A 25,369-nucleotide genomic window follows, 5' to 3' on the forward strand; every position below is an offset into this window, starting at 1 on the left:
TAATGCCACAGTACTCTCTTGCTTGGCCCTTCCTCCCTCTGTCCCTGTCTCTTGCCCTCCTTCTCTCAAAAGCTCGTCCAGCACTCCCTCTGCCTGGCTCCCCACCCTGCCCTGACCTACTCCTGCTTTTCCTCTGCCCAGGTCCATGTTCTAGGATAACCTGAGGCCACTGACGGGGTCACTTCTGGACCACTGCTAACCCTTGGTCCTGAGCTCCAGTTATGTTGTGCTCAGTAGGAATCCCTGTCGGGCAGGGAGGAACGAGCCAGTTGGGCAGAAGAGGTTAGGACAAACAAGGGCCTTGTGTCGGTCCTGAGTCCCCCCTCACCAGGACCACCTGCCCCATGTCCCTGACACAATTTCCTCTGTCCACAGCCTGGGCTTTGGGTCACTTTTCCCAGGTCACAAAGCTTAGAGGACGATTAGATACCAACTGATCTGTCTTCAGTGTGTATTCTCCTGAGTAGCAAGTCCTAGGGGTGTGCCCTGGAGGTGGGCAGAGAGCAGCCTGCAGATGAGCCTGTGAAAGAGGCTGTCCTCAAGCAAGGGACAAGGATGGTGAAGGGAAAAGCCACTTCACAATGTCTCCAAGAGGCTCAGGCCACCAAATTTGTGTTCTTGCTGAAAATCTTTTTTTTTTTTTTTTTTCTTTTTTAGCAGCAAGACCAATTTGCAGGCCAGCACATTAGAAACAGGCCATGGTGCAGGCGCTGATGTGCTGCAGTGAAGCGCTTACCATTTAGTGAAAACTGATCACACGGCAGGCACACTCAGCGAAGCACGTCCTCTGCACTCATGAGCTCCAGCAAGCCTCGCAAGAAGCCTAAAGAACAGGATTAATACTAGCCGCATCTCCCTTTACCCAGGAGAAACTGAGGCTCAGAGACAGAAGGTGCCTTGTCCTAAGCCCCGCAGCCAGGCAGGGGCAGAGCAAGGATCTGGACCCCTGTCTGCTGATTCTGAAGGCTAACATCACCCTACTCTTTCCTTTATGTTCTAGCCTGGAAATGATTTCAAACTTATCGAAAAGCTGCAAGGATAAGAAGAGCACAAAGGATATCCATATATTGTTCTTTGCTCAGATTCACCTATTGCTAATATTTTGCCCCATTCGCTTTGTCATTTGAAAAGGCAACATTTTAACCTTGGGGAAAATGCTTCCATTCTCTAAGCTTTGACGTCTATGGATATAAAATGGAAGATTGGATGGATTATCATTAGGACTGAAAATACCCTGTGGTTTGGCGAGAAGTGGTGGGTAAAGGATGGTCAAGGTATGGCTCTTGCCTGTTTCTCCAGCCCATCGGCCGTTCTTCCCAAAGCCATAGACTTGGACTTGACTCAGTTTCTGGCATCTCTCCCATCCCCACCCCCAGGGCACCGTGCACCCTCTGTTCTCATACTTGGCAGGTACTGCTCTGTCAGTGCTCAGCTTTCAGCCCACCTGCCTCCCATTTCCTGAAGTCTCAGCTCCATCTCTTCATGCTCAGCTTATATTTCAGAAGAGTCTCCTACCCTCAATCCCCAAAGGCTTCCTTTTCTGAAGATGTGGCTTGAATGTTCCCTCCTGTCCTTTTCCTCTAAAACAGGATTAAACTGTGTGTGTGTGTGTGTGCGCGCGCGCACATGCGTACATATACATACACGCGTGTGTGTGTGCATGTGTGTTTTGTCAGGGGAGAATCAAAAAGAAAAAAAATTTACACATCTGTTCAAATTGGCACAAAGGTTTGCTTACAGTTCAAGAGTTCTTATCGCTACAGAAAATCTCAGCTTAAGCACTGAGAAAGTAAATCAAGCAAGAAAAACAAAAAGATAAGCAAAACCAGGGACACCCATGCCCTGGCTCTCGCTGCTGGGGAACTAATTACAATTAGCAAAGGTTAGAGGAAAGCACATGGGATCAGGAATCAGAAAGCCCGGGTTTCTAGCACTGGCTGGGCCGTCCGCAGATGAGAAGAAAGGGCCAGAGAGGAAGAGAGCCTCGCCCAAGGCCACACAGCTACTAGCAGAGCTGCAGGAGTCACCCAGCAGCTGTGTCTGCTCTCTCTCCCGCTCCACACTGTGCCTGGGGCAGGGCATACCATCTGCACTTTTCATCTGGACCTTTAATTACACACGAGCTTATCCTGATCAGCATTGCTTATCTGTGCCAGCTGTTATCTCCCTCAAGGAAATTACAATCACCTTGAGGCTGAGAGCCCTCCCCCAACCCTATTCCCCACCCTTCCCAGCATCTCGCTTAGTAAGGTTGTTGATTCCATAAATATAAGTTAGAGTTTCAGTCTTGATGCTTCGGATTTGATGATATGAAGCATTAATATCCTTGTCTGACAGAAAAACTGAGGCCCCCAGAGGGTACATGCTTGCCAAGGGTCACTACGTGAGTTGGGGTTGGCAGTACGGACTTCAGTAGGCATCTCCTAACCCTGGGTCCATTGTCCTTTGACGTACGCAGGATTGTATCTGGTTAATAAGGTGAAATTCTGCCCAGTGGGCACCTACCATATTCAGCTACTCATTTAGTTTTATAGAACACCATCAGAATTGGCAAACCCCAAGCAAGTGATGGATTAAACGGTTATTTACTTAACCAAACATAGAACTCTTTGCTTGACAAATAGACTTCTTTAGGCAGCAAGATCATGTATGCTATGAGATCAGATTCATTTCACAAAGCACGGTGAGATTTCTCCCATGTTTCCTGGGCCAGTCCTCCAGGTGAGGGCCACCTGTATGACGTGGATGGGGTAGGACAGGGGTCAACAAACTGTTTTTTGTTTTTTTGTGTGTTTTGAAATAAAGTGTCATTAGCACACATTTATGTTCATCCATTTGTGTTGTCTACGGCAGCTTTCAAGGTACAACAGCAGAGTTGAAGAGTTCCGACAGTGACTACATGGCCTACAAAGCTAAATATGTTTTACTCATCGGCCATTTACAGAAAAAGGTCGCTGACTCCTGATTTAGGAAATTCCACGACACACACACATATCTTGGTCTCTCAGCCTTTCTTCGTCTCCACCACCCACCATGTTCATTACTCCAGTTCTTTGCTCTGGGATGGGGTTCCACCTGGCCATGTCAGACACCCTTGAATAACAGCCCCGTTTCCTTTACAAAGAACCTGAGGCTTAGGGAAGCCAGGGCGGGTTCTCAGACTACATCACACATCTCTTTTCCAGTAAATCCTATTGCCAAAAATAGGATTTTAGCTGATTTAGTTTGGGGTTCAGAACGTTTTCAAGGGAAGGGGAATTTCAGGAGGAAAGAATAACATTTCTTGAGCACCTTTGGGTGAGTCCTAGAATCTTCCATCTCTAGACTTGCTCACTCTGTGAGGTAGATGTCAACAGCTCTATTGTATACAGAGGGAAGAGCCTGGATGTGAAAAGCCCAGCCATGCCCCCACCAAGGGGATGATGTGAAGTCAGGATTCACAGTCAGGTCTGGCTGGGTCTGATGCCACTTCGATTTCTTTCATAGGACGTGCTACAGAGAAAGAGCTAGGTAGGGAAAAGATGTGCCAGGTTTCCTCTCTCTTTCCATTCCCTGGCCTCACTCTACCATCGGTTCTGGGTATACCCTCTCTGCCAGGGAAACTCCGGAACTTGTTAGATCCCTTCACATTTCACACACTCCAACCTGCCCAAGTGGGTGGGTGTTCAACACCGGTACTCAGGCCCTCTGCCCACGACCAGGCATGTCCTTCCCTGGCGATCCTGCAATGCAAGAACAAGCAGGCCTGGGGCTTCCATTCTTCTCACCAGGAACAGGAGAGAGAACAGAAAGGAGAGCAGACCCTTTTTCAGCAGGTGAGAATGGAGTGAGAGGCAACAAGAGGGGTCGACAGAAAAGCAGCGACCACCCTGAGCACTTCCAATAATTCAAACACTGGGCCAGAGAGTTTTTTAATTCATTCATTAATCATTCATTCATTCAAAAATATTAGCCCAGTACACACTATGGACAGCCTCCCTTTGTTCAGTGCCCAGGAAGGAAAGCTGGGCACAGATGACAATGTGCCCATCTTCATGAAGCTGCCAGTTCAGGAGAGGGTACAAATATTGCCCGGAGAACATATCAGGAAATATAAAATGACATCAGCGATGACCTCTACAGAGGGGGAAGAACACAGGCGCTGGCACGGCACACAACAGGGAAATTAGATATGGAATGGCTTAGCTGAAGACATGCCACGTAAGTGGAGATGTCACAGCGAGCGGGAGTGAGTCAAAGAGAAGGGGACAGGCTTCCACGAGAGAACATTTGTGAAGGTTCTGGCAGGACAGACGTAGGAATGTTGGAGAAGAGGCCTGGGAGGCAGGCATAGACAGGGCCCAGGGGATATGGGCAAGGCCAGACCACTCAGAGGCTTGTAGGTGGTAAGAAGTTCACATTCCACACTAAATACAAAAAAAAAAAAAAAAGATTGAAAGCTTCTAGGCAGAGAAGCAACATGATCCCTACTGACATTTTTTAAATGATTACTCTGGCTACAGGGTTCAGAATGGGTTGGAAGACAGTAAGTGAGACCATTGAGAAGGTGATTTGAACAGTTCTGAAGCAAACAACATACCTGGCAGGGACAAGGGCGGCTGTGATGGCAGAAGGGAGAACTTAAGGCTGGGAGTTGTGGTTTCACGGGAGACGCACATGTTCCCATTTGATCCTCACCATTACCCTGGGAAGGAGATTTCGCTACCCCATTTTAAAGACAAGAATATTGACACTACTGGCTCATGCCATGTGGGTGCACAGTGACAGAGCCATGCCTGGATCCAGGTCACTTTTAGCGTCCACTCTTCCAGGAAGCCCTCCCACATTTCTCTGGTGTTCCTCCATTTCTCCTTTTTCTCTCAAAGCTGGGAGAGTATGAACCACCCAGGTAACATCTGGTTCTACTTCATTTTCCAACAACTTCCAACATCTTCCCGAGCACCGCCTGGCCCCATGCAGAAGGGTCCTCTGGAAGACCTAACGCAGCACTGACTGACTGACTTTTGAGCATCCTTTTTCAACCTCTACTTATCAATTAGGTAACTGAGACTCGGACACAGACAGTGACTTGGCCAAGGTCACATAGAAAACTGGTGGCAAATCTGGGACGAAAAACCACTGCTCCTTTCACGGTCAGATGACACCAGCATCCCACCTTCCTTCTGAACCCTTCAAAGATGGCAACAGTTGAATGTCTTGATGTCCCTGGATTTGGGAAACACAGCCCTGATCCTGTTTTCAGATGGAAAGGAATGGGGTAGAGTGAAATGATACGGATTCCAAATGCCATGAGATGACTGTTTCCAACCAGTTACGGGATCGTCTTTCTTGGTATTTTTATCTCTTTCTTCCCCACCTCACTGCACTTTCTCGCATCCTCTGTGTGATGGCCAGGCTGGCTTTTGCAGCCCTGGGCAGACCACAGGGAACTGCTGACACACTGCGTGTGCTAAGGAAGAGGTGGGATGGTGGTAGTAGAGGTCAGGGAGAGGGCAGAGATGACATGAAGGCAGGCCTAGGCAGGAAGTCACAGCCAAACGGGACAACAGGAGCCACTCATGCCAGGGACAGACACTTTTTCCAAAAAGAGAACCAGGAAAGGAGAGAGGCATTGGGCATGGAGGGGTAGAAGTAATGCAAAGGGAACCGAAGCTGGAAGCAGGGGATTCTCACAGATGCACACCCACTTCCACTGGCTTCAGTGTAAAGGGACCTTGGAGATCCAACTCTCCCACGTTTCGGATGGGATAGCAGAGACCCAGATAAGTGGCATGACTTGACTGAGGCCGCACAGCTCATCGGCACCAAACCTGAGATTCACCTGCACACTCGGTCCCACGTTCCCTCCTCCCAGGCATCTTAGCTCCACCACAATTTCTTCTCGCCCTCCTCTGAACCCCTTGTGTGCTTTATAGATACCAACTAATTTTAATTCTTAGAACCTTAGAATGCCCCCTTAGAGCTTTAATTCTACTATCCCTAGTTTTCAATCAGGAACCCGATAAACAGAGAGGTTAAGGTTCGCGTTCAGGCTGGCACCGCTAGCAAGTGGCGGGGCCGGGATTTGAACCCAGGCAGCCCGCTGCAAGCATCCATGCTCTTGATACTCTGTTCCATTGTTCTGTCATCTCCAAGGATTCCCAAACATCCCTTGGCTAACCTCCTTTGTACTGTGCATTTTTCACATTAGCGCAGTGAGCCCTGAAACATCCTGGACCCCTGCACAGCATGTAAGAAACAGCAAAAAGGGGTCACGGCCCTTCCCAGGCAGTGTCTGCAGAACTGGGCATTGGGTTCTAAGTGACACCTGCCAGGACCAAGTTCACTCTCCATGCTCAAGAAACAACCACAGCAGCAGCAGCAGCAGCAGCAGCAGCAGCAGCAGCAGCAGCAATAACCTTGACAACATCAAGTACACTGTCAGGACTGCCTCCCCTGTGCTTCTGCAAAAGGGGCAGCGTAATTCAGGCTCAGGGAATCTGTACTTGTGATTCTTTCCCGACTCTCTCAATGTCTTTCCTTGCTGCAATCTTTCTCCTCAGCACTTGTCGCCATCGAATGTATTATATTTTGACATAGTACAAGCTCCTCAAGGGTAGGGCTTTTAAAAAATTGTTCCTTGGTTTGTGCACCCAATGCTGAAAAGATTTTCTGACACACAGTTGGTGCTTAGCAAATATTTGATGTATGGGAGGGAGGGTAGGAGGATGGGAGGGAAGAAGAAAAAAGGAAGGTTTCACTAGGTAACAGCTGGAAAAAGAAGAAAGAGTGGTGGGAAAGGGGGAAGAGAAGAAGAGAAGAAGAAGAGAGAGAAAGAGAAGAGAGGGAGAACACAGAAGAGAACAAAAGACAGAACAATAAAGAGAAGAAAGCAGTGGTAAATAAGGGAGAGAAGAAGGAGGGAAGAACAACATAGAGATTAAAACAAACAAGCAAGCAAACAAGTCCAGGAAACTGAGGAGGAAGAGAAAGATGTGGTGGGAACCAGGGTGGCAGGAGAGGGACTCGCCATTGCAGACAGTAGGTCTACAAAGCTACCAACTTGGCATTCAGCTGACAAGAGGGCCAGGGAGGAAGGGGGCGGGGCGGGTGCAGCACAGCCCTGGAGTCCTCGCCATCCTGGAAACACAGCCTGGCCTTTTGGGGCACTGGGCCAAGTTGTTTATCTCAAGTCCTACACGTGGCTTGCCTTTGCATTTCTTTCTTAAATTTAACTCCAGTTTACAAGGGCGACGCGCAATGATGGATGTTTTTCCAATTAGCTGTAAATAGCCCAGCCCTGAAGAGGAGACCCAGCCTGAATTCTGGCAGCTCTTTTGGGGAGAGGGAGAAGACAAGTCAAGAATCATCCATCACCAACTTCTAAGTCTCCAGGGCAGCAGATACCAGCAAGCTGAGATATGGGAAGGAGTGAGAGGAAGGCCCAATTATTCTAACGGCTAGAGGCGACAAAACCTTCCCAGGTGAAGTGCCCAGAGAGACACTCACCACATGGCACCTTTTCAGTGAAAGGCACTAGGGATAGGGAAATATGAAAACAACAATGAGAACTGAACTGATATGAATAACGTCTACTGTATTTGCCCTTCACATATACCAGGCACCGTGATAAATCTTTTATATATCATAACCAAAATTCACCTTAAAGGCTATGTGAGTTAGTTACGAGACCCATTTTACAGATGAGAAAACCGAGGCATAGGGAAGGCAGGTAACGTGCCTAAGAGCAAAAGGAGCCCAGAGAAGCTATGTGACCTATTCTCTTTGAATATCATCATGTACCGTGTTTCCCCGAAAATAAGATCTAGCAGGACCATCAGCTCTAACGCGTCTTTGGAGCAAAAATCAACATAAGACCCAGTATTATATTATATTATATTATATTATTATATTATATATTATATTATATTATATTATACCTGGTATTATCTTATATTATGTTATATTATACTAGGTCTTACAGTAAAATAAGACCGGGTCTTACATACATTTTTGCTCCAAAAGACGCATTAGAGCTGATGATCTGGCTAGGTCTAATTTTCAGGGAAACACGGTATAGGTGGAATGCACGCAGAATCGCTTTGTGGGGAAGATTCTCCCCTCCCCAGCCCACTTCCGTGGAGAGGAGAGAGGACCACAGGCTGCCACGTGCCTTGATGAGCAACCTCCAAGTTTGCAAGAGGACCTGTGCTTCTTTCTGGGGCTTGCTCCTAAACCCATGGACCTGTCCTTAATCACAGGTGTGTAATCCACATTTGCACCCCAAGTTCTGTGTTCCCAAATGCAATCTTGAACTTGCTAATTTCCTATCCTTACAAAACACTCAAGGATGATGAATTACCTTCGCAGGCGATTGCCTCAAATATGCTCTATTTTCCCCCCAGAGCACATTTTATCACAGGGGACTGTGGACCTCAGCCCTTTATGGAGCTCTGTTTCAGTGTTCTGACATCTCCTCACGATGAGTCCATTGTGAAAAATAATTATGCAGTGATACTAATTTTGTCTGTTGAAGACACTGTCTAGAAAGTCACATGGTATCATGTTTATAGGGACTGACTGGAGAACTGTCCCTCTGGCATTAGAGTCAGGTAAACAGAATTTCCTGAACAAACGCTTGTCTGTCCCACAGGCCCCTGCACATTTTACCACCGAGTGTTTCCTTTTGCACTTTGATTGCTAAGAATTTCAGAGGTAAACTGCCAGTTCCTTCTGAGAACTACACAACCCAGTATGGCCCCGATTACCTTCCATTGATTTAACCTGCATTTGAATGATTTTCCTTACTCCTGTTTTCCTTTCAATCTCATTATCTTAGTTATTTCATTTCCTGTGCTGGATTAAAAAAAAATGCATAAACCTAAAAAAACAAAAAACTTATCCCTCAGTCTTTTGAGGAATGAGGTAGGCCAGAAAGCAAACAAAGAATGGAAGGAACTGGATATAATGACAATCACCCATTTAGCTCGGATTTCGGATGCCAGGCTCAGAGTTAACTGGAATGGGATCAGGTTAAGATTTACGTTCTGTCATTAAGCACCAAATCTGCTTCCAGGTTTGCCTCCTGCAGACTCTGGTTCTAGAACCTTTCCAAGGATTCCGTTACCTTTGCTGCGACGACGGCTGCGGTACTGCTCCGTGTAGAACGTCAGCTGCGTTTCGTCATCTGCCTCTGAGCCCGAAGTCCCCTTGACTCTCCCAAAGCTGATTCCCCCTGCAAGGAAGCACACTCCATCAGTCATCCAGCGGCCTCCAGAAGCTTCCTAAGTCTGTCATACATCCCTAAGATCAGCGACCCCATCCCCAGACTTCTTTCTGTACATCCCAAGCGACCCTGGAGTCAGCCTGATTTATGGAAGGGGTTCAGGGCCGGCAGTGAGGTGGACGTGGGTTCTGACAACGGCTTGGCAGGCATGGGGCTGTGACCTTGGAGAAACGCCTCACCTTTCTGAGCCCTGTGTTCTTTCTTCCTCAAATAAGGACAATAACTATTAACCCTGTGGGGTTGCTTTACAGATGAAAGGAGATATGATATATAAAATGCTGGGTCCCTGATGGCTACTAAATAATTGATAGCTATATTGTTGTTTAGTACGATAAGCCTGACTCTAAGAAAACACTCCAGGTACCTGAAGTTGACACACATTTCTCTCAAGTGCTTACTATATGCCAGGCCCAGAGCCAGAACCTGGACATACAAAGATACAACCCGGGCGGGCGTTGCCAGCCAGTGGGTCATAAGCTAGTCAAGGTGACACATGGGGTTGTAGACCACCTTTAACTTAATTCATGGCCGTTTTCCATACCACGAGACCCTGGGAACATGGGGGAGAGCAATCCATCCCAACTCAGATAACCTGAAAAGGTTTTATGGAGAAAGGAAGATTTAAGTCAGGGCTGCAAGGATGGCGGGATGAGACTTCAGTGGTAGAAAGTCGAGTTCCAAGGAGAGGGAGAGCTGGGCATCCCTGGCGGGGGCCGTGTGGGCAGGTGGAGGCCACATCCAGGGCAGTGGAAGAGCAGCTCTCTACAGAGGCCAGTAGGACCTTTCAAATTGCCATTAACATATTTTATTGTTACAGAGAAATAAAGGAAGAAAGCAAGGGAAAGAGGGGATGCGAGGAAAGAAGGGAAGAAAGGAAAGAGGAAGGGAGAGAGGGAGGAAGGGAGCGGGACGACTTTTGCTCTTCTACACAATTCTTGGCCACGGGGAAATGAAGTCACCTGGTAAGACAGTTGCCTTATACACAGAAATACTTATCTGTCATACTTCCTGCTATGTTGGGGCAACAGTGAAAAAGAGATGAATCTGTGTCTGTCAGGAGTCTCCCCCAGCCTCTTCCCACGTCTCCTTTAATGCCACCCCAGTACTTTGAAATGTTCCAGCAATCCTCTCTCTCTCCTAGCCTCTCTCCCTCTTTCTCATCTTCCTTCCTCTCCCCAACAAATGACCTATTCCATCCTGCCATGATGAACATGGCAGACGGAATTCAGACAGGATTCGTTCCTTAATTGGGACAGTGTCGTGGGGGCCACAGCAAAGCCATCAGGTAATTCTAATATAATCAGAGAAAGCTAACCCTTGTATAACACTGTCTCTCTGCCAGGCAAAACCCTGCACATGGTTTAATCCTTATCATAACCCTAAGACGTAGATTACTACTTTTATTCCCATTGGAATGGATGAGGAAATGAAGGCCCAAGGAGATGAAACAATTTTCCCAGGGTCATACAGCTTGGAAGTAGCAGCACCACAATTCAAATCCCGACAGTAGCTGCAGTCTATTACCTACACCAGTCTCTATGCTGGTGCACGATAAAATACGAGTAAATACATCACTTCCTGTCCACAGCTGGCCCTGTAAGGAAGGCACTGTGAACCTCGTTTCGCAGACGAATACACCACATCTCGGAGAGGTGAGGTGAGGTCCTAAGTGAGGGAGCGGGAACTGAAAGCAGGTCTGCCCACCTGCAAAGCCTGCCTCGTCACTAGAATTACCCAGGAAGTGTGTGCGCGTGTGTGCGTGCGAGTGTGCGTGGAGGTAGAGCAGTGACAAAAGCCCGATGATTGAACCTTTGAGTAGCAGGTCTGTGACTTGTCCCCAATACCAGGGCGCGCTTTTCACTGCTCCTGCCCAAACCTCTGTAATCGCACTTATTGGTACAGACTCCCATCAGGCTTAGCAAATTATAGTGATGCCTCCATCATTCCCGACCTCCAGGCACACAGAAGCCAGGGTCCTGACTATCATGCGGGCTTCTCCAGTTCTCCCTCCATTCCCACACCTCTGACCCTCACTTCCCAGGTATCACTGTCAGAGTGGAAACTGAGGTTCAGGGAGGCTGCCTCTACACCAACCCGTCCAATGAAAATATCACACAAGCCACAAAGGCAATTTTAAACGTTCAAGTAGCCACATTAAAAAGATGAAAATAAACAGGTACCATTAATTTTTAGAATATATCGCACTTAACCAAGTAGATGCAAAATTTTGTCATTTTTAACATGTAATTAACAGAATTATTATACTGAGACAGCTCATATATTTTGCATAATACGTTTTTGAAATCCAGTGTATGCTTCCAGCACACCTCAATACAAGCGAGCCACATTTCCAGTGCCCGCTCAGTTGGAGAACACAGTTTTGGAGGTACTTATACAACCATTATTACCGAGCATAATTAAGGACCAGGATTTGGACACAGCAGAGAGATGACGAAACCACAGGCCCCACTAAGGCGTTGAATCATTTTTCAAATAACACTTGGATAAAAAAATGCCAGAACTCAGATTCCATTAAAAGACAACAGCCATTGTCTCTGTCCTAAGGCACGCAGAGTCTAGCAGTTTTCTACATTGGTTTAATCATGAGTCATGAGAGGTGAGAAGAAACCAGAGTACTTGAGTCAGACATGACTTCTAATTCTTGGTGTCACTTATTAGCTGAGTGGGCCTGGGCAGGGCACCTCACCTCTCTGAATTCATCTCTAAAAGGGGGACAGTATCTCTCAGCTCACTTGGTCATTATGAGGAAAATGATACAGTGCAGGCAAACAGTTGGCTTAAGGACCAAATCACTGAGGGGAGGGCACATTCATTTATTCAATGCCTGCCTGCGTTTACCAGAAGAGAAGGAAGCACCGATGGAAGGGAGTGGTGACTCCCTGCATTTTGTGACATCCTAGGGCGGTGGCAGCCACCCAAGGCATATAACCTCTGAGTGTCCATATAATCAGATAAGGCCACAGGCCAATTAAAGATTGCCTTGGAGACGATTCAGGCAGATGGAAAAGGGACCCCTCTACTAACATTTTAATATGAAATTGTTGATTTAGTGAACTAAAGTGCAGCCATTAATCATTCAGGGCTGCTCGAGTATTTCCATTTAGGAGCTGAGGGAAAGTGAGAACGGTCAGAGACTGGTGAGAAAAACAGAGCGCGACGATCAGCTCCTTTGCCCTTGTTCCATAAACCCCTGGTTCTTCTGGTCCTGAATAGTCCAGGATGGAGCCATGAAGAAGATGGGCTGAGCAACATACCACAGCGTAATGTGTACGGCTCAGCGCATTTCATATACAATATCCCATCTACACTTCACAAGGGGTCTGAGAGGTAAGAAGCATCCCAGTTTTACCAAGGAGTAAACTAGCTTTCAGAATCTCAATGTTGGTTATTTAAGATCACACAAAATACAAATGGCAGAGCCCCCAAATTTGAACCTGGCTTCTGTCTCATTCGAAAACCCCCCGTTCTCATGAAAAGATTAATCATTAGGGAAACACAAATCGAAGCCACATGGAGACACCACCACTTCATATCCACTAGGTTGGCCATAATCAAAATAATGAGAAAATGACAGGTGTTGGAGAGGATGTAGAGAAATTGGAACCTTCATACATTGCTGTGGGAATACAAAATTGTACACCCACTGTGGAAAACAGTTGGGCAGTTCCTCCAGAAGTTAAACACAAAATTACCACACGACCTGGCAATTCTGCCCCTAGGGATATCCCAAATAATTGAAGATAGGGTATTCAAATAATAGTTCATAAATGTTCATAGCAGCACTATTTACAACAGCAAGAAGGTAGAAAAAATCCAAGTGTCCACTCACTAATAAATGGATAAACAAAATATGGTATTCTATACAATGGAGTATTATTCAGTCATAAAAGGGGATGCCAACACATGCTACACCATGGCTGGACCTTGCAAACATCCTGTTAAGTGACAGACCAGACATAAAAGCCAGATCATATATTATATAAAACATCCAGAATAAGTAATCCCCTAAAGACGGCGAGTGGAGGTTGCCCGGGCTGGGCCGAGGGGGCAGAGGAACAGAACGATTGTCAATGAGTACGCAGCTTCCTTTTGGTTAAAATGTCTTGGACCCACATAAAGGTGATAGTAGTTGCACAACCTTATGAATGTACTAAGTGGCAATGAATTATACACTCTAAACGAGTGACCGGTGAATGTTATGTGAATTTTACCTCAATAAATAAAAATGTTTTTTTTAAAAAAGGAGGCCCTCTGTTCTCTTTGTAACATCACAGGATGGATGGCAGAACTGTAGGATGGGGGAATGTGTGAACTGTGAGATACACAGAGGGAGAGGGAAAGTTGAGACACAGAGGAGATGCATTGCAGAGCCATGTGGATGGGTGCCAAGCTCAGGCATCCTGTGTCCCGACCCATCGTTTGGGGATGCATGTGTGGCCATTCAGTCTGTCCTGGACCTACTGGTCACCTCCAAAAATCACAACAACACTCACTCGTCTGTTCATTCATTTAACTAATGTCCACTAAGTGTTCATTCTCTACCAGCCACTGTTCTAGGCACTGAGAATAGTGCTGTGAATCAAACAGATCCAACCTCAGTGACCTTCTGGGGCTTACTTTCTGGTGAGGAAGCAATGGAGACAGTCTAGGATACTAAGCCCCTACAAGGGAATTATCTCAATTTTGCTGATAAATTAACTGAGATATTCAGAGGTATTTAGAGGCTTCCCCAAGATGACACAGGTAAGTGGCAGCAAATTAGGGACCTGAGCCCAAGTTTGCTCTGGAGCAAATCAACACGTCTGAAGAACTTGACGTTCACAGTATGGGAAAGGCTGGAGCAGGAGCTGGGATACTTGGTCTTCCGTGGGCCTGTGAGGATTAACGCACTGCTGTTCTTTGCAAGTCTACTTTCTCTGACTGGGCTGCCCCATCCACGGAGCTGCTCCGCCAGCCCCTCCATACTCCATCTCCTGCACTCTTGGTATGATGGATTGTGGTGACATGTTAAATTATTTGGGCTCTGTGTCTTCCTCGCGTTGGTGACAGTGATATTGAATTTTTAGATTGCCCAGAACTGTGCCAGATAGAGAAATATGAAGCTTGGGAATGCAAAAACCCATCTGATTCCCCAACTATCCAGGGAATACTAAGGGTGCCAGTCATAGAAAGAGGACAGAAGTGGCTAAAACTTCCCACACCCCCTAAACCATACAACTCACAATTACTCTGAGCTGTAGGGCTAAACTACAGACGTTCATACACACCCAGCACTTGGAGATGCTCTGACCACAACTGCTACCTGCCATCGGGCACCGCTATAGGCCAGGTACAGCGCCAGGCACTCTACCCAGAGGTGGCACATATTACTATTCCCCCAGATGTGGTAACAGAAGTTGAGAGAGGCAGATTGTCTTATCTGCAGGCCCATAGCCTTTAGGTGGCAGGACCTGTGTTTAACCCCTGCCTGGTATATCAGAGTCCCAAGGAAAGAAGATTCTGCAGCATTCTTGGGATTCATGTTGAATTTTTTAAATTGATCTTTATGGTTAAAAAAATTTATGGTAAAATATAACTGAACACGACTGTTTATAATTTTAGAAAGAAAAAAAAAGTGGAAATGACCAGAGACTCACTTATAGGGAATATAATTTAAAAAACAAAAAAAACTAAAATGATGGCATATCTGTAAAATAGACTTTCATGAGACCATTAAATACAGTGACACAAATCTATATTTATTGACATGCAAGCCTCTCTGTGATAAATTGTTGAGTAAAATAACAGAGAAGATTGCAAAGAGGGACTCCACTCGTGTAAATTTACACACCCTTGCGGATATTTGGTGTGAATAGGTAGCTCGGCAATGCTGAGGAGTGTGTGTTACAAAAGACAGAGTAGGCATATAAAACATTATCCGAGTCTTCAAATAACCAAACACCTGTGATCGTAAGAATCACAATTGTTCTTACATGCCACGAGCTTTCAGCTTTCCTATGTTAGCTTTCCTATCTGTTCATAACAACATAAATTCTTTCATTTTTATTTTAGAGAATCATTTTACTTTTTCTTTCAACTAGAAAATGTGTTTTTAAATAAAGGCTTGTTTTAATCTAAGAAAAATATAAAAAACCACAATTTAAAAAAATAAGGTAAAAGTTATTTTGAGGTGTTCATGATCTAAGGTTATGATCAAGTTTTAAAAAACAAATTGCAAAACTCTAAGTGCAAAATTATCCTATTTGTTTTAAACACACTCACACACACACACACACACACAAAGAATGTAAATGTTTCATGTATACACACACATAAAAAGATACTGAAATAAATATGTTAAGGTGCTCCAGCGGTTATTCTCTGGGTAGTAACATTTGAGGTATTCAATTTTTATTCTTATTATTGCTCATCTGCATTTTATAATTTTCCTTCAGTGAACATCTAATGCTCGGTAATAAAAAGGACACTTAATAAAAGTTATGTTTAATTTTAAAACTAGACTGTCTTTATTGCTGCTGTTTAAGCTCATCCCTCACTTGACCTTTAGTGTAATGTGGCCATCTCAGAGAAGATCACCCCACTACCCAAGAAGGGAGCTATCTCAATTTATCCTCTCTTTTTCTTGTGTGTGGCACAAAGAACTATCTATGGAGGAGAAGCTCTCCAATCATGCTTAACTCAGTATCTCGTGAAAGTAAAGCTTCGTCTTGTGAAATATCCCATTGATCCCTACGGGAGGCTGTCTTTTCCAAAGATGGCCATGACAAAATCTCCTGTCCCACATTTTCTGCTGCTATGTGCCCTTTGCCACTTCCCCAATAAAGGTGGAGATAATGTCCCTCCCTGTGCATCTGGGCTGCCTTAGGGGTGTGTTTTGAGTAAAGAGGCTGCAAAAGAAACGACCCTGCATAACCTCTAGGACTGGGTCAGAAAAGGTGATACAGCTTCTGCCCGGCTCTCTGGAAAGGCTGACTCCGTAGACGCTCCCTCCCTCCCTCTTTGGAAACCTGCCACTGTGCTGTGAGAAGTCTTTGCCACATGGAGAGGCCGAGTGTAAGTGGTCCAGTCAACAGTCACGCCTGAGCTCAGCTTCCAAGACAGCAGGCCAGGTGGCAAGCGGTGAGAGATGTTTCTAGTTGATTCCAGCCCCAGCCATCTGAGTCACCCACAGATGTCTGAGGAGTCTCAGCTGAGTCCTGATCGAGGTGGAGCTTAGATAACTTATCTTCCCTCTGTTGTTTATGAATTCCCAACTCCTAGCATCCATGAGCATAATAACATGTTTTTGTTTGAAGGCACTAAGTTTGGGTGGTGTATTATGCAGTAGTCGGCAATCAGAATAATCCCCTTGTCTAGTCCTGTAAAACTATCCACACTCATTCCAACCTGTCACCATACGGCAGTTGGGCAATGGAAAGATGAACTAGGTGTCCAGAGACACAAGTCCTGTTACTGTCATACAGTGCGACTAACAAAGACATTAACATCTAGCAAATCCTGCATAACATTTCACCGTCTCCCCAAATATAGCAACTCATGTCACCTTCACAATGATTGGATGAGATAGGTATTGTTATCACCATTTGAAAGATGGGGACATTGAAGGTCAGAGACGACACAAATGACATGCTCGAGTTCACGTAGCTCATAAATGGCAGAGAGACTAGAATACAGAGGCAGATCCAGAAGGTACAAGAGAATCAAGGAACCAGTTTGGTTCTGAGGTTGGCCACGAATCAAGTTCCCTGCAATTTTTACTCTCTAGACTGTCTAGCTTTTTGGAATCACAGGCTCAGGCTGTTTTACGACCTCCGTCCAATGGCCCCTCATCTGTTTCAAGATTGTTCATGGGCCCGTTACAATCTTTCCATCCGAGCTAAGCTATTAATATCTTCAACATTCCTTACATCATATGCTTTATATAAATGACAGTTGTTTGGATTACAAAGTCAATGCAAATTTATTGTAAAAAATTAGAACAAAATAAGAAAGCACAAAGAAGAAAATAATCCAGTTAAATACTATCACTTCCAACTGACTTCCCTTATTTCTAGTTTTTAAGCATTCATTTATATGCATATGTTTTTACAACTGGATTTTATTGTCTTGTAATGTGAGCACATCTTGTAAGTTTTGTTTAAAATATCTAAGCATATATTTATTCATTCATTTATGTCAGACATACATATTGGAATCCAACTATATGCTTGGCACCTTTGCTATTATATAAATTACATATATCACATGTGTGTGCATGTGCACACATTTAGATCTATATCTAAATTTATATGTATAGCAATACCTTCAGCTATACCTACATCTATATCTGTATCCAGCAAAGTGTTAATAGCGATTTTCTCTGCATACCGAGCTTTTCTTCTTTTTGTTTACCTTTCTCTTTTTCTTTTATTATGGAAAATAACAGAGCTCACTTGTGGAATTAAAATTAAGCTAAATAAAATGTCAAACACATCATCCTATGTCATTATTAACCCCCATATCATTTAATGCCCGCAATATATTCCACTGTATCAATGTATCATCACTTATTTAATAAGTTCCCTATTGTTTAAATTTTGTAGTATTTCCAATTTTTCACTATAATATTGCATTGCATGTTCCTAAAGATAAATCATTCTACAAATCCCTGTGCATCCCTGTGTAACACTTTTTCGAGAGTAAAAAGATGAATTGCTGGGTCAAAGGATATTGACGTATTTAAAGTTTTTGATCCATATTGTCAAGATGTCCTCCAGAAAGGTTGTATCAATCTTCTCCTGATCAGCTGTATAGAGGAGTGATTATTTTACTCTATCCTCTGTAACACTGGGTATTACACATTGTTCCAATCTTTTGATATGCATCCCATATGTCAAATTTATTCTGTCAGATTCTTTTCAACAGATTCCAATTTGTTCAAATCCTTTTGGAGTTTTGATGTCCAGAATGAGGCGTGATAATGCAGGTGTGATCGGACTCACTAAGAGCAGAAATGCGCTATCACCTCCCTTTCTGTGAACACGAGAATCATAATAATGCAGCCCAGGACTGCTTCCACTTTACTGGCAGCTGACATGTATTCAATATGCCTTCAGTTCTTTGTTCACATGCACTGCAAATGAATCTGGTCTTTCCCATCCTGTACTTGTAGAATTGATTTTTCTAAACCAAAGTAAAGAACATTTTGTACTACCAAATTGTATCTGTATCTTTTGGCCCTTTCTTCTAGTGTCTCAAGCTACTTTTTGGTCCTATCCTGTGATCTCTTGTTTCCCCTATTCCCTGACTACCTGCTCTCTATGAATTGGATAAATACGAAAAGGAGCAGGAAGTAAGAAAAGGAACAGATAGTTACTGTTTACAGCATGTCAAGCCTAAATTTATGTATGTTAAAATCATATATGACATATAAGAGTATAATGAGGTTGAGGCTGGTATCCTTGTTTTAAATATTAAGAAACTGAAGTTTGCAGGGATTATCTGTCTTGGGCCACACAGTCAGTAAGGAGAAGAGATTGGTTGGGAAGTCTAAGTGCGGTCCTTGCTATTCCCAGTATCCCATACCAGTTCTTCCCTGATCTAAGGCAAGGGTGTCAGTGCGGAAGAGAAGTAAATGGAGAATAGAACTTGACAGCTCGTGGCTAAAGAACTTTCTTCAGGTTGACATCAGTTCTGTCATAAAAATTCTTTGGGAACATGTACTTGAATAAAAATGAACCGTCAGACTATACAATACTATCAAGCAATCTACACTTTTCTCCTTTGGAAATAAAAAACAAACACACGTATGGTTCATTTAGGAAATATCTGTAGAGAGTTTATAATGTACCAGGAAGTGGATATGCACTGGGGAGTGAAACAGGAATACTCTCTGCCATCACAGAGCTTGCATTTAATTAGGGAGGTAGGATATTCAGCTAAATACATGCAAAAAGGGATCCACTCCCGAGAAGTTCTGTCAAATATCTTCCTGACATTCAGATACCCTGTGTCTGTGGCATCTCCCCGATCTACCTGTGTAACAAAACTGTCTGCAGTAGAAATGCGATTTGCCGGTCGTGATTTAGTCTTAGCGAACCCATGATGGCCCCTAAGGGATCTCATCATTGCACATGCTCACTGTGTAAATTTGACCAACTGACCTTATTGTTCTCGAGAATCAAAATGAAGTTTCAAAAGTGTTCACTACGTATTTGAGAGCAGAATAAAATGTGTCCTTCTTCAGAATCATCCATGCTGCTCTACCTAAAACTTGATTCCTCCCTGAATATAACTAAGCCTGTGGTTTTGAAAACGTATCTTCAAATTATTTTAGGCATGGAAAAGTAATTCTCTTTGGTCTGGCGACTGAAATTGAGGCAGACACTTCAAAGTAAATACTTAGAACCTCCTCTGCGTGCTAGTACTCAGTCCCTGTGAAACATCTTCATTCTCCCTTTTCTAGTTTTCAGATTTTCTCTTGATATAAGTGACAGATCTGACAGATTCAGAATGAATTTTGTTTTATACTTTCAGCTGGTAATAAGGCTTCAGTTCTTTCATGCAATGGGACAATCATTTTCTTATTCTTATTGTTCCAGAAGCAATTTCAAAAGCCTTTTTAAACTTTTTGTTGTTTTCTTTCAAAGTGGCCCACTATGCATTCACAAATTTGAAGTCTCAGCCTTTCTGGGAGTACTTTCATAAGTTTGAACTAAACTGTTACACATTTTTGGCCTTTTTTCCAATTTTTTAGTTTGCTGTGCAAATATATCTTCTTCCTCTATGCTTCCCCAATTCTTCCTTCCTTGTAATTCTCTTTGATTACTTGTTCAGAATTTCATTTTTTAGAGTCTTCCTCTCTTAATACATCTATTTCATTTCAGAGTCTCCAGTCATAAAACCAGAAAAATCTATCCTCTGGCATTAAAATGTTATGCATATATCTCTTCATAAACTCTTGGTTATAATTTTTCATCTTTTGAAATAGAGATGTTATTTCTTCATTTAATAATATCCAGTGCTGGCAAAGGTTTTACGAAGTGATTATTTTCCTCAATTGCTGCAAGCAGTGCAAAATTTGTATGGCCCTTTTGGGAAGCAATTTGGCAATATAAAAAAGAACCTTAAAAATGTCCATCCCTCTGGAACCACTTCTGGGAATTCACCCTAAGGAAACCACCCTTAATAGAAAAAGGGGTTTATACAGCAATATACTCATTGCAATGGTATTTATAAATATAAGAAAATGGAAAATAACCTTAATGGACAACATGAGGGGAACGGTTAATTATGTTGGGATATTAAATGGGTCTTGATGATGATGAGATAGTACAGAAAATACTCATGCCCAATACTAATTTTAAGAAAGGGAGTCCAAAGCGTAAATTCTGTATTATAAAATGAATTCTACTGAACATAGCAGAGGTTCTGCTTATGGTACGGAGCAGTAAGATATTAATGAACCTATCCTTCTATAGATAACAACAGTAAATTCTGGACAAAATAAAAAGAACCATACCTGAGGGCTTTGGAAAGTAAATAAGCGCAGGTTTGTTTTAGAAAGGAGTTGAAATCTGGAGAAAATAGGCAACATAAGGTGAATTTCCCATGTCTCAAGCTTTGTCCTGAGGGTTGGTCACAGTTTCAGTATGGCTCAGGGCAACGGACACACCAAGAGAAAAAGAGAAACTCTGCTGTCTTGCTGGAGTGAGGACCCAGGGGACGGATCTCAGCTCAACCAAGGCCATCAGGAAATGAGAGAGGAATCCAGGAAGGAGAGATCCAGGGAAGTCTCCCAATCCGTGTGTAGTCTCTGCCCACATCGTGGCTGACCTGTGACCCACACATGTGTAACGCAGACTCCAACCAGCTCAGCAAAGAAAATGAAACAACTGAGACTGGAGATGCTGCTCCCCATAGGCAAGACAGCTGGAGTCCAAGCAAGTTAACTGCCTGCAAAACCCAAACAGCAACAATGTTCTCCGGAGAAATACACTCCCACAATCTTCATACAGTAAATTCACAATTTCTAGAATTCAAGAAAAAATTTTCCAATATAAGGTGAACCAGGAAAGTTCCATCCATTCCCAAGGGAAAAGACCGAAAGGCCAACCTAAGATAATTCAGATGCACATGGACCTCACACAACTGCTACAGGTGCACTCAATTAGGTAAGGAAAAGACGACTATAATGAAAACAGAATAGAAAAATTGTTAGCAGAAAAAAATATAAATACATATATACACACACATATATATACAGCAAGTGATTTTAGAACTCAAAAAAACGAAACATATATGATTTTTTAAAAACCACTGCATGGGCTTAACAGAATGGAGACAAAGCAGGAAATTATCGCTGGTCTTGAAGACAGATTAACAGAAATTCCCTGATCTGCAGAAAAGAGCAAAGAAAGACTGGGAAAAAATAATAGTGTGTAAGGGATTCGTGGGACAACATCAAAAGTTCCAAATACTGATGACTGGAGTCTCAGAAGACAAGGAGACAGAACAGAGTTAGAAAAAAAATAATAACATTTAAAGAAATAATGATTGAAATTAACCAAATTTAGTGGAAGATATAAACTAACAAATTCCCAAAGCTCAGGGGACACCAAATAGGATAAGCTTGGAGTTGGGGGAGTCTATCTCTCTCTCTCTCTCTCTCCCTCTCTCTTTCTCTCTCTTTCTCTCTCTCTCTCTCTCTCTCTGTGTGTGAGTGTGTGGTTATAGTTGCAGCCTGATGGAGACATCCTTGCTCTCAACCACTTCAACACGGCAAAAAAATAGATAAAAAATAAAGCAGAACAATTAGAAAGGAAGGAATAAAAGTCTATTTGTTCACAGACGACATAATTGTTTAGAAAAAGAATCACAAAGAACCTACAAAACAACTATTAAAATAAGCAACTTTAGCATGGTTAAAAGATTAATATACAAAAATTAATTATGTTTTTATATATAGGCAGCAAACAGTTAAAAAATAAAAATTCAAAACCAGTTCCATTTTTCATAGTGTAAGAAATTCTCAAATATGTAATAATATGTTTAACAAAAGGCATGCAAGATCTTTCAATGAGAACATCTGAAAACTTTTATGAGAAATTAAAGAAACCCTAAATAAATGGAGAGATATACATACCATATATGTGGATTTCAAGACTCTGTATTAAGATGACATTTTCCCTCACCTTGTTTATCTATAGGTTGAGTGCAATCCTAATTATAATCCCAGCAGGCATTTTTTTTCTTTTCTTTTTTTTTTTAGGAAGTGACATGATGGTTCTAAAAATTACATGGAAGTGGAAATAACCTAGAATAGCCAAGCGACTTTAAAATAGAACAAAATTAGAGGACTTACACTACCTGTTTTCAAGACTTCCTATAAAACTATACTAACCAAGACAGTATATTATTGGTAAAGGATAGACATATAGATTAATGAAACAGAATACAGTTCAGAAATACACACAACTAATTTTTGATGAAGTTATCAATCAAAGGAAAGTCTTTTCAACCAATGGTGATGGAACAACTGGAAAACCATCTGCTAAAAGAAATAAACACAGGCCCTAAGTTCATACCATGTACACGCAGTAACTCAAAATGAATCACAGAATTAAATGTAACTGTTAAAACTATCAACCTTCTAGAAGAAAACAGGAAAAACAATCTTTGTGAACTTGGGGTAGACAAAGATCTTAGATAAGAAACCAAATGCATGAACCATTTTATGTATATATATACACCAGCAGTGCCAAAAAAATGTACACAAGTGGACACTTTGGTCAGCGTTGCTCAAGCAGTAGTTCACCATAATCAGAATTGTCTGGACGCTGATGGTAACCACTTTGAACACGTCTTGTAATTGCAGAAGTCAAACGTGACTTGTATTCATCTTTTGTTATCAGTATGTATTGAGTATTACAATTTTAAGTTTTCCTTTCTTAAAATGTGTATACATTTTTTTGTCTCTCTGCGTGTGTGTGTGTATATATATACATATATATGTGTATATATGTGTGTATATATATATATATGTATATATATGAAAAAACTTTACTCGTCAAAAGGCACCAGTAAGAAAAATAAAAGCAAGCCACGGATTGGGAAAAAATATCTATGAATACATACATCAAAGGACTTTCTCCAGAATATATAAACTCTCCTGGTAATTTTATAAAAAGAAGATAAAGGACCCAGGTAAAGAAACTGGCAAACAATTTGAAGAAATACTTCAAGAAACAAACATAAAAATGGCAATAGGCACATTGAAAGCTGCTTACCCTCTTTAGTCGGCAGGGAAATGCAAACTAAACAACAAATAGATACCAGGACACAGCCATTAGAATGGCTACATTTTTTAAAAAAATATCAGCCTTACGGACACTGCCACGGTTTTGGAGCAGGTGAAGCTCTCACACGGCTGATGAGAATGGCCATCAGGCACCTACTTTGAAAAATACTGTTTCTCAATAAGTTAAACCTACAACAACTGTACAATCCAGATGTCCCATTCCTAGTAATTGACTAAAGAGAAATGAAAACATGTCCACACAAAGACTTGTATATAAATATTCAAGCAGGTTTATCCACAATAGCACAAACACTAGAATCAACCCAAATGTTCATCAACAGGTGACTACATAAAGCATGATACATATCCACATAATGGAATACTATTCAGTATTAAAAGGAAGTTTTGATATGTGCCACAATACAGATAATTCTCAAAAGCATTAAGCTGAGTGAAAGATACCAGACACAAAAAATATACATTGGATAATTCCATTTATATGCAATTGCAGATCCAAGCTATAGAGACAAAAAGCACATCTGTGGTCATCTGATGGGTGGAAAGAAGGATGTAGTACAACAGATCCCAGGGACTCTTCTGGGGGTGCTGAAGATATTCACTAGTGAATACATCTTCCAAAACTCATTGAACTGTACACTCGAAGCGGATGCAGTTTATTGTACATAAAATACACCTTAATAAAGTTGATGTTTAAATTGCACATAAAAATAAAAATGAAGCTTGGAAAGACACTAGAGCAAAATTTAAATGTTGGTAATATTTGGATGATGGTGTTAAAGGGAATTTGTATTGTTCTGGTTGTACTTTTAGGAGTTTTACAAACTTTCTTTAATGCACACGAATCATGTTCGATTTAAAAAATAAACTACTCTATGGCATTAAATTTAGGCCAGCGTCCTGTTCCTGGTTCAGTGTATGACCAAGATAGTATTTTTTGTCTAAGATATATTGTTTCCAAATAATCCTCTTGTTGCTCATACTTAAGGGCAGAGAGGTCATTCTGGAGAGGTAAGTGTTCTCCCTTCTCTACATTTCAGCCCTGATGTTGGAAGAGGAAAATTCAATAAAAACAAAAACAATGACTGGATTTGGAGTTTGGTTCTGTAATTTTGTGTTACTGTGGTGGTTTTAAACACAGCCCTCCAATTCTTTGACACAGCCTCCCATTGAGAGATGAGGTCCCCTATGCTTGAATCTGGAAGGACTCACTCATTACTCTTTGACTATCAGAGAATGGCAGAGGTGAGGCTGCATGTCCTCCAAGGCTTGGTCAGAAGAGGCCACACAGCTTCACCTGGTTCTCTCAGGAGGGCCTGAAGCCCGTCACCATCCAAGAAGTCCGACTGCCCAGAGACCACCATGTTGGAGAGGCCACTTGTAGAAGCACCAGTCAACTGCTCTAGCTGAGTTTCTAGCCAACGACTAGTATGAACTGCCAGCCATACCAGTGGACCATCGGGATGCCCAGTTCAGCTGAGTCTTCAGATGGCTGCAGCCCTACCGGGTGTTTCACTGTAACCACATGCGAGACTCTAAGCAAGAACCGCCCAGCCTTCCCAAATGCCCACCTCATAAAGTTGTGGGCAAAATAAAACAGTTGTTTTTAGCCACACTATCTTGGGATAATTGATTATGCAGCAATAATATTAATAACCGAAACTGTGATCTTGGGTGAGTCATTTGACTTCTTTAAACTCTTAAGTCTTACATCTCTAATGGGAATATCACCTACTCTCAGGACTGCGGCGAGGTTTAAAGGAATGTTGTAAACCTTGGAATACTGA

At 42.7% G+C, this 25,369-nt stretch overlaps 1 protein-coding gene across 5 annotated transcripts in view; it reads right to left on the reverse strand.

The window, feature by feature from the left end:
• Window positions 1–25,369, reverse strand: part of ASTN2 (astrotactin 2) — an 836,425-nt gene that overhangs the window by 541,045 nt on the left and 270,011 nt on the right. For all 5 annotated transcript variants that reach the window (XM_033122811.1, XM_033122810.1, XM_033122808.1 and 2 more), the window contains one exon: window positions 9,107–9,214. In XM_033122811.1, coding sequence (XP_032978702.1) covers window positions 9,107–9,214 — 108 coding nt within the window. The remainder of the gene's footprint in view (window positions 1–9,106; window positions 9,215–25,369) is intronic.

The sequence above is a fragment of the Rhinolophus ferrumequinum genome, chromosome 12 (assembly GCF_004115265.2).
Source record: "Rhinolophus ferrumequinum isolate MPI-CBG mRhiFer1 chromosome 12, mRhiFer1_v1.p, whole genome shotgun sequence".
Lineage (NCBI taxonomy): Eukaryota > Metazoa > Chordata > Mammalia > Chiroptera > Rhinolophidae > Rhinolophus > Rhinolophus ferrumequinum.